At 41.1% G+C, this 9,053-nt stretch overlaps 1 protein-coding gene across 2 annotated transcripts; it reads left to right on the forward strand.

Annotated features, from left to right (window-relative positions):
- The first annotated feature begins 121 nt into the window (after nt 1-121).
- Nucleotides 122-2,801, forward strand: LOC104438550 (protein WVD2-like 5). Of its 2 annotated transcripts, XM_010051725.3 has the most exons (6): nt 122-202; nt 900-1,065; nt 1,152-1,363; nt 1,438-1,509; nt 1,594-1,704; nt 2,261-2,801. In XM_010051725.3, exons 3-6 carry the CDS (start codon nt 1,283-1,285, stop codon nt 2,501-2,503), a joined length of 507 nt encoding a protein of 168 aa, XP_010050027.2. In that variant the 5' UTR covers nt 122-202; nt 900-1,065; nt 1,152-1,282; the 3' UTR covers nt 2,504-2,801. The 2 variants fall into 2 exon arrangements, with proteins under 2 accessions (XP_010050027.2, XP_010050026.2); XM_010051724.3 differs by lacking the exon at nt 122-202 and having other exon boundaries at nt 834-1,065.
- The last annotated feature ends 6,252 nt before the right edge of the window (nt 2,802-9,053 follow it).

Below are 9,053 nucleotides of genomic sequence, written 5' to 3' on the forward strand. Positions count from 1 at the left end.
GTTTAAGAAAAGAGAACCCTCCAAGGCAAGAGCATGACAGACATTAATCAATCTTGCCGTTCTGATGTAATATGTGATAACAAAAACGAGACTTTAAGATCAGCCGACCAGAATTTTCAGCCCATTGAGTACCTCCTCAATGCAACGCCAAGAAGGGTTTCCACAGGAAGAGCCCAATCTAACGGTCCAAATAGCTATTAGCGTTAAGTTTCTTCGACACACATGCACTCTTTCTCAGCAGAAACATGCTTATCACAATTGTGTAAACACAATGCTGTTCCTCGCGTGTGGAGTAGACATTTTCACGTTTCAGTGCTTGAGATTTGTAGTTTTTGAGTTTGGGAACTTGTCAATGAGCAGATTCACGTGCCATAGACAATTGAGGTTAATTTATCTGGAGTTCTCAGGGTTGTTAGCACATCTCTTTCTATTTCCCATATTCATGACTCAGGCTAGTAAGGCATTGCAGTCAATCTGGCTATACTTTCCTGGGTTAAGCAAGTACTTTATTCTCTTTTTTCATTGCGTTGACATGTGATTGCTGAGAAGCCGAGAAGGACTGTGACCTCAGACCACATGATGCAACTTTTATATAGTGGAATGGGCAAGACGCCATCGGCAGGAGTTATGAGTGATCATGTGGTGCATAAGAGAAGCTTAAGCAAATGAAAAAAATCAGACTAACAATCTTGATAAGAGTCTATTATCTGTCCATATCTGGAGGCTTCCTTCCCCTGGCAAATTTTAAGTAACAATCGCGATTGTTCTATGCAATTTCTTCTTCTTTCTAGTTTGATACAATTTCCATATTCACTTAACGGCTCCAGATTTTCTTTCTTCATTGAAGAACATTTTTTAGGGAAAATGGATGCTAAAGATTCAGTATTTGGCATCAACAGTGTTATGCAGAGTGAGGCTAACTCCAACCAAGAGGTGATGATCACTGAGAAAGCAAATGGGGGTGGTGGTGGTACTCCGGACAGTGAAATCCTTCCTTCTGCAGTGGAGAAAGCGGTTAACGGGTCAACCCTCTCAGGGAAACTTTCTGGTTTAGACATAACTGAGGTCCATACACTTGTGATGAACTTTCTTTTGTTCTGCTTTAACTGAAGCTTATCAGTGTCTTTTGGTTGTTATTTTTGTGATCAAAGAGAGACGGCATAGGTTGTTCTGAGTTTTCAGGACAACCCTAGATATCAGTCTGAAAAAGAGTACGAGGAGTGCCAGGAAGTTTGTGCCTCCAGCTGAAGAAAACAACACTGTTGAACTCGGTATAGCCAATATGCCCGATAAAGGGATAGGTCATCTTCCTTCTTACAGCTTCAACTTTAAGTGCGCCGAGAGGGCTCACAAAAGAAAAGAGGTACTAGTTCGAATCTCTGTCATAATAGTGGTATTAACTGCTCTGATTCTGCACTATGTTTTGATCATTGGCAGTTCTACTTAAAGATTAAAGAGAAAAACCATGCGAAGGAAATGGAGAGAGCGATTATGCTGGCCAAACTCAAGGTGTTGCAAAAAACCTTGTTCTTTGGACTCTCATGTACAGAAATTTTCGAGCATTGTCGTCAACCCTAGCTTGGTCGTATGCAGGAAGCTGAGGAAGCTGAAATTAAGATGCTTCGGAAGAGTCTAGTCATTAAGGCAAAACCAATGCCCAGTTTCTACTTTGAACACTCTCCAATCCAGATGGAGTTAAAGAAGGTAAGTGCAATCCTTATGATTGACATCAGTTGAGTTAAATATCTTTCGTGCAACGTGACTAACTTCCCATCTGATAATAAATTTATACCTCATTGTTCACTAGCTTTTCTCTTCTTTCTTTTCAAGGTTGATATCTACTCGATCAAAGGGCTTATCATGAGAGCATATTGTTCTTGTTATCTTTTGAGAAATCTCGAACATGATTGGCCAACTATGTTCATTCTGTTTAAATTCAGTATGAACTATGAACTCATGTTATTCATTTGTGGAAGCAAATGTAATGACGCGCAACCTACATTTAAGCAGATCACATGATTTTGCACTTAACTTTCCTTCTATTGCTTTTCTACCATGTGCCACTTGCATATTTTCATGCAAATCTGCCTCTACTCTCCTGAATTCGAACTCTTTCAGCTACTACTATCTCTTGACATGTTTTGTAAGCCCAAGTCTCGGATTTAGGAATTGGCAATTTGTTGCAAATCCCACTTTTTGTCATCGTCTAGGAAGCTTTCTTCAGGTACAAGTTTCTTGATCAAAATAGCCAATCATGCAGGTCCCAGCAAGAAAGGCAAAATCACCACAGGAGGGCCTACCTGACAGCACCAACCACAGTGTAACTCCAACCAGATTCATGGGATCGTCCCCGCCTCAGTGCAAGAGGCCACTTGAAAGGTCTCTCCCAAGATTCCCCTCCTGGAAGAACGAATCAGTCGATGCATCAGGAAATCCCGTGTCTCTTGTCAAACCCCTGCCCTGCCTGGGAACGGAGCATGTGGCTGGTAAAACCACGCTTTGAGCCAAAGAAATGCAGAAGATGTTTCCAAACTACAAGAGTGCTCTGCATTAATCAGAGAAACGAGTGAGGGAATAAGGTGCTTGGTCCTTAAAACTGTTTGTTGTTGCTTTGCACTATCGTCAAATTATCGTAATGTTTGTGCATGGTCTATTATTTCTCGTTGAAACTGTGTAATAATAACTAGTGAGTCGCAGATCTTGCTGTCTGCTTCTTGCTGAAGAATGATGTGAGTGACTTGGTAAACACATGGCCGAAGAACATATACAATTCTGCGGTTACCATCTCTGTTTGCTGACTAAGATCTATCATTTGTCGTATCTACTATCATTTCACTACATGATTAAAGAGTTTTTTTATCCTTGTCCATATGTCTTTCAAGGTAGTTGCAAATTAATCAGAAATCATGCTTCAATTCTCAGCAAGCTGAATTTCGAAGTTCATTGTGACGTTGTGCGAGGAAAACTATAGAATATAGTATTTCGCAAAGGCGACCCAATGATGTTCATGGTAATGTGTGTGTGCAGGGCTGGCAATTCACGCCGTCGTGTTCTAATTGTGCTATGCTGCATTTAGGGTCTAACCCGAACACAACACGTTCATTAATTACCATACTTTTAAAATCCGAACAGGACGCGTTGATTAATGAGGTTACCTGTCACAATACAACCCGGCCCGACAAATTTGTCTGAGTAAGCTAAAAACTTCATGTAATCATATAGAGACATATCTAAACATATGGTGTTGACACGATTAAAAAGTTGATAGGTTTAAATAAGCTCGTCTACGTGTGGTTACTAATGGCACGTTTGTTTTATTCATGTCTAAACCAATTAATCCATTTACAGCACAACTTTGCCGAAGCTCAAATCGAACATGCTTGTGTCACAGGCCGGCAGTTACTTGATTGTGGAATAGCCCGTGTTGTGCCTAGTGAGCGGGCAACACCAAGCCAGCCTTCCTTCTATAGTTGTTCAAGAGAACAATACGACAAATAGCTTCCTTGTGTCGGATTATACCATGTCCAACTAGCTCGGACGTCTAGTCCATCAAGCAAGACGGTAGATCACTTTAGGCTAGACAATTGGTTTCGGCCTACCATGACCTCATTAGGAGAGTGCTATCAACTCCCATTCAGTTTTTGCACGGAAGGCCAATCTTGTCTTCAGAGCTCCTAAGAAATATATTCATTGTATTCTAGAACCCTAGCACCAACCGTCTTGACACCATTTCCATGAACCATTCATATTTATCCCTTTTGCATCACTCACTCTTCACTCGATAACCCCAAGCTCTATTCCCAAGGTTTATGAGTATGGGAGAATCATGGACCATGACTTCTCTCACTCAATTCCACAACGCCCTCACTATGGGTTGTTTTGTCACTTCCTTATATCTCCTTAACCATAGATACACCACTTTAAATCATGTATCGAATTGCAATGATCACCCAACAAAACAAGCCACTCCATTGGTACTAGTAGCTTCTTTTGATCATAGCTATTAAGGCCTCTTCAGTCACTTGCGCTTTCCCTAGCATCCCCACCTCGAGAGGCTTGCTCCGTTTGAACCCACCACCGCGTCTCCCCTCTCCATTTCCTTTAATACATGATCTTCCCGTCAATGAGTAGATTGGAGGAATCAACCTCAAGACTCAAGTTGCGAGGTGTGATGGTCAGCTCTTTGTTCTTAGTCAAATCATTTGTTGAGCGAAATCTCAAGGTATTTCTTTGAGAGATGAGGAAGTGTTGACTTTGTGGAATCAAGGAAGAGAGCTTTCTTTGTAACATCTCTTTTGTTCATAGTGAAATCCTGGTGTGGATGGACGTAGGCTTGGAATCATGCCTAAATCTTGTGTTTAATTAGAGCTTTCGCATCTCTTTGATCATGAGCGTTTTGTTGAAGAGGTTTGCTCTTATATCTCGGAAAATTATTTTTACACCTATTCATCCCCCTCTAGGTTGCGCTATCTCAATAGTAGCCTTTTCACGAGCTTGAGGCCCCTTCAATCACTTGCGCTTTCCCTCGCATCCCCATGGAATTGGTGATCATCAACCTGGTGATGGTCGGGCGTGATGGTCATTGAGCCCAAGGCTCGATGACCTCACCATTGCAAGCCACAAGGATCTCATGCCGTAAACAAAGACACATATGAGGGAGAAGGGTGCAGATGAATACAGGCAAGGTAGAAGCTGTTGACATTGGCTTTGACTCATAGCGTCGAGTAGGGGTGAGCAACATGAACCAACCGAATTATGAAACACTTAGATTGGATCGGATTGATTGCTTCTAGGCAGTTCCCAGGGATGTCGGTTTGGTTCCTACTTTCATAAAATTGGAAATGTTGATTTTCGATTTGGTCCTCCATTCCAGGGTAAACTAGACCTGATCGGACTGCTTGGACAGGATCAATGATCTTTTATTTTTTATTTATTTCTCACACAAGTTTCTTTCCCTTCCCGTCCCATGTGTCTCGCTTGGAGTTACTTCATTGTCTATCTTTATCCTTTGTGTTCAGTAATCCACTCATAAAATTATCTAGTATGAATAATCTATAAACTCTCATAGGGAGTACAAAATTGGCCGATTAGTATCATAATGGGTTTATGATGTGGTCAACCTCATGAACTTATCGCTGGAAAGGAGTAGTTTGGGTTCTCAATGTCTAGATGCGAATATGACCAAGGGGTTGCATTTTGATTTCATTTTCATTTCCCATTGGACCACTTGAGAATCGGATTGGTGGATTGCTTGGAAACTAGACTACATCGATTGGTCCGGCCTTGGTTACTAGGGGTGTGCATGGTCTGGGTGGACGATTCCCAACCTAGAACCAAGAATCGTCTGCTAAGAACCGGTTCCGAAAAATTGGAACCGGGAACCGCCTACTAGTTGCATGGATCCACTCGGGAACCGGATCACTAGTTTGGTTCGGTTCTCGAGTGAATCCTTAGAACCGACCCAACTTACACGCCTTCCCTTTTCACCCTCCCCACATCTACTTATTCCAGCTCTTCCGACCATGGTAGCTTTATTTTCCTCAAGTACTAGCATTGTTGCCGCCGTGGTTGAGACCCTCGTGCCACTTTCATCCCAACCACCACCACCATCTTTGCCACTGCCTTTGTCGTCTCCCGCTCCTCCCTCAAGACTAACAATGAGGAGGATAATGGGGATGATGAGCCATTCTTAGACTTGGAGTTCGCCCTTGTCCTCGAAAATGAGGACGATGGGGAGAGGCTTGAGGAGGGGGAGGAGGAAGAGGGGAGGTAGAAGTGAGATAAGCCCAACAACAAAGAGGACGATAGTGATAGTAAATGCGGAGGTGGCATCGAGGATGGCGATGACGTGGAGAGAGAGTTCAAGTTCGAGGGGGGAAAAGAGAATCAACTCACTGTTTCACCAAGTTCGGACTAGGACTCGAATGGAGATGAGTAGATCCGGAGGTGAATTGGAGAGGAAAAGGGAGCTTGGGGAGATTTTGAACTAAGAGAGACAAGATGGAGTAGGAGATTAGTGAATTGAAACGAGATGGTGATTGGAGCCTAAATTTTAAATTTGCTAATTTTAATTTTTTTTTTTTTAATATTAAAATTAATATATTATTATAATATAACCGATTCGGTCCGAGTGGGTGGGTGGACGGATTTGCCCATAGAACTAGGAATCGGATCGGTACCCGCTGGTTCCCATAAATTGAAACCGGAAACCAGACCGGTTCCCTTAGGAACCTCCAGTTCTGGGCGGTTTCGAGCGGTTCTGAGCGGGTCCCGGTTCTTTTGTATACCCCTACTAGTTACAATAATTGGGAATAGGTCCTTTCTTGCCCGGTTTCTAGTTCTTAGGCAGGACAAATTGAATCAGGAATCGATCACATTTAGTGTCGAGCTAGTTGATGCCATGGGGATGACTCTCGATGGTTGCTGTGTTGTGGCAGATGTGTGACGAGAGAGAAAGGGGAAGGAAAGAGTGGGAGAAGGGTCTAGGTGTAGATTATGGGTGTGCATGAGGGCAAATAAGGTTTTTAAGTCAGAAAGATGCAAAATGTAGGTTTTGAAATGTGAGCAATATGTTTGATATGGAAAGCAAAGTTGAAGGGTCTTTCTTGCGATTATCCCTAACTATTAATTGAGGCACCTTCGGACTCACTCTTATGTTTCCGTCTCTTTCAAATGTAGCAATTTGGACTAAAGAGATCACGGAGGATCACACCAAGAATTATTCTCTGAAAATGAGCTCTGATGTATGAAAGAATTGACAGGTGATAATGTACTCTCTCTCCCCATTGATCTTTACTCCCCCACTTTGTACTCTCTCTCTCTCTCTCTCTCTCTCTCTCTCCCCACAAGGGCCAATGTATTTTGGCTAAGTAGAAAGACAGGAAGAACAGAGAACACAAGCCAAGAGAATGAGAGACATTAATCAATCATCCTGTTCAGATGCAATATGTGAGAACAAAAATGAGACTTAAGATCGCCTGAGCAGAATTTTCAGTCCATCGAATACCTCCTCAATGCAACACAAAGAAGGGTTTCCACCAAGAAAAACCCACTCTGACGGTGCAAATAACTTTTAGCATTAAGTTTCTTCCACACACATGAACACTTCCTCAGCAAAAATACACTTATCACATGTGCATAAAACCGATGCTGTTCCTCAGTATACAAAGTAGAGATTTTCACGCTTCAGTGTTTGGAGATTTGGAGTTCTAATCACCTTGTTTAGGTCCAACATGAACAAGTCAATGAGCAGATTCACATGCCATAGTCAATTGAGGTTAGTGTATCTAGAGTCTACAGGGTTGTTAGTACATCTCTTTCTACTCCTTAAATTCATGACTCAGTCTACTCAAGCATTGCAGTCAGTCTTTCCGGCTATCCTTTCTTATTCTCTTTTGACATTTGACTAATGAGAAGCCGAGAAGGAATGTGATTTCAGACCCCATAATGCGACTTTTATATACTGGAACGGGTTAAGACACTATCGGCCGGAGTTTTACCTAAGTGATCATGCGGTGCATCAACAAGTTTAAGCAATGCAAAGAACTCAGACTAACAATCCCGAGGAGAATCTCTAAGTTGTCTACATCCCGGGGCTTCTTTCCTGGGCGGATTTTTACATTAGCAACCGCAGTTATTCCGCACTTTTTCTTCTTTCTAGTTTGATACAATTTCCGTTTTCGCTATATCGCTCCAGATATTGTTTCTCCATTCAAGAACATTTTCTAGGGAAAATGGGATGTTGGGGATTCAGGGCAGAAGAACACCTAGGTGCTACAATTTGATACGGGGAGACATATACATCCTAAAACTTTCAAAATGTACACTGAAGCCCCAAAATCGGAGAAGAAAAAAATAATTTAGTGCCAACAGCGAGAATTTCCCATCGAACAACTAACGTGATTTTTTTTCAATGAGAATTTTAAATGATATGACATTTCCTTTAAAAAAAATTGTCCAAGTAAATGTGATGAAGACATCATGCCGTCCACGTAGACTACGCAAGACAATGTTAAACGACGTTGTTTTGGCACTTTGATCACTTTCTGTAAAATTTGCACTTAAGTATTTACTTTTAACCACGAGTAAAACTTAAGTAATCATTTACACCACAGTTTGACACTTAAGTGGTCATTTTTTATTTTTTATTTATTTAAAATCGTGACTGGCACTTAAGTGAACATGGATGATAAGATCGTTTTAGACGAGGATTGCTAAGTGGACATTCCGACAAGTCATGTAAACCAATTTTATTAGTAAAATAATGCTACGTTGGATTCTGACAAGTTTGCCAGAGTTGGCACTCAAGTATTTAGTTTTCAAAAAAGTGACACTTAATTGTACATTTTGGAAATTTTGGCACTTATATATCTTCTATACCAAGTTGTAGCACTTGTGGTTTATGACTCCAGCCAAGAGGTGATGAAAGTGAAATCCTTCCTTCTGCAGCGGAGAAAGCGGTTGACGGCTTAAACATAACTGAGGTCAATCCGCTCGCGATGAACTTTTCTTTTGTTCTTATTATTCGCTTTAGCCGAAGCTTATCATAGTTTTTTTTATGACTGCTTCTTATCCTTGTTCATATGTCTTTCAAGGTAGCTGCAAATTAATCAGAAATCATGCTTCAATTCTCAGCAAGATGAATTTTGAAGTTCTTTGACGACGGTCTGCGAGGAAAACTGTGGAATATATTATTTCACAAAGGCAACCCGATAATGTTCATGATATTGTGCGCACGCGTAAGGCTGGCTATTTGCGCTATCGTGTTATAATTGTGTTGTTCCATATTTAGGGTCTAACCTACACACAACACGTTTATTAATCGCATCATACTTTTAAAATATGTACAGTACACGTCGATTAAAGATATTACATGACACGATATAACATGGTATAGCAAATTTGCATGTGTAAGATAAAAACTTTATGTAAACATTTAAAGACATATCTAAACGTGTGGCATTGACACGATTACCAAATTAACATATTTAAATAATCTAGTCTAAGTGCGACCACGAATGGCTTGTTCATTTTATTCATGTCTAAACCAATGA

This window comes from Eucalyptus grandis, chromosome 3, assembly GCF_016545825.1.
Source record: "Eucalyptus grandis isolate ANBG69807.140 chromosome 3, ASM1654582v1, whole genome shotgun sequence".
In the NCBI taxonomy this organism is placed as follows: domain Eukaryota; kingdom Viridiplantae; phylum Streptophyta; class Magnoliopsida; order Myrtales; family Myrtaceae; genus Eucalyptus; species Eucalyptus grandis.

What these genes read in the sequence shown, in the direction of transcription:
- LOC104438550 (XM_010051725.3), top strand. Translation starts at nt 1,283, where the DNA reads ATGCCCGATAAAGGGATAGGTCATCTTCCTTCTTACAGCTTCAACTTT. An exon ending in TTATGCTGGCCAAACTCAAG is followed by an intron (nt 1,510 to 1,593) that starts GTGTTGCAAAAA and finishes GGTCGTATGCAG; the next exon opens with GAAGCTGAGGAAGCTGAAAT. An exon ending in TCCAGATGGAGTTAAAGAAG is followed by an intron (nt 1,705 to 2,260) that starts GTAAGTGCAATC and finishes CCAATCATGCAG; the next exon opens with GTCCCAGCAAGAAAGGCAAA.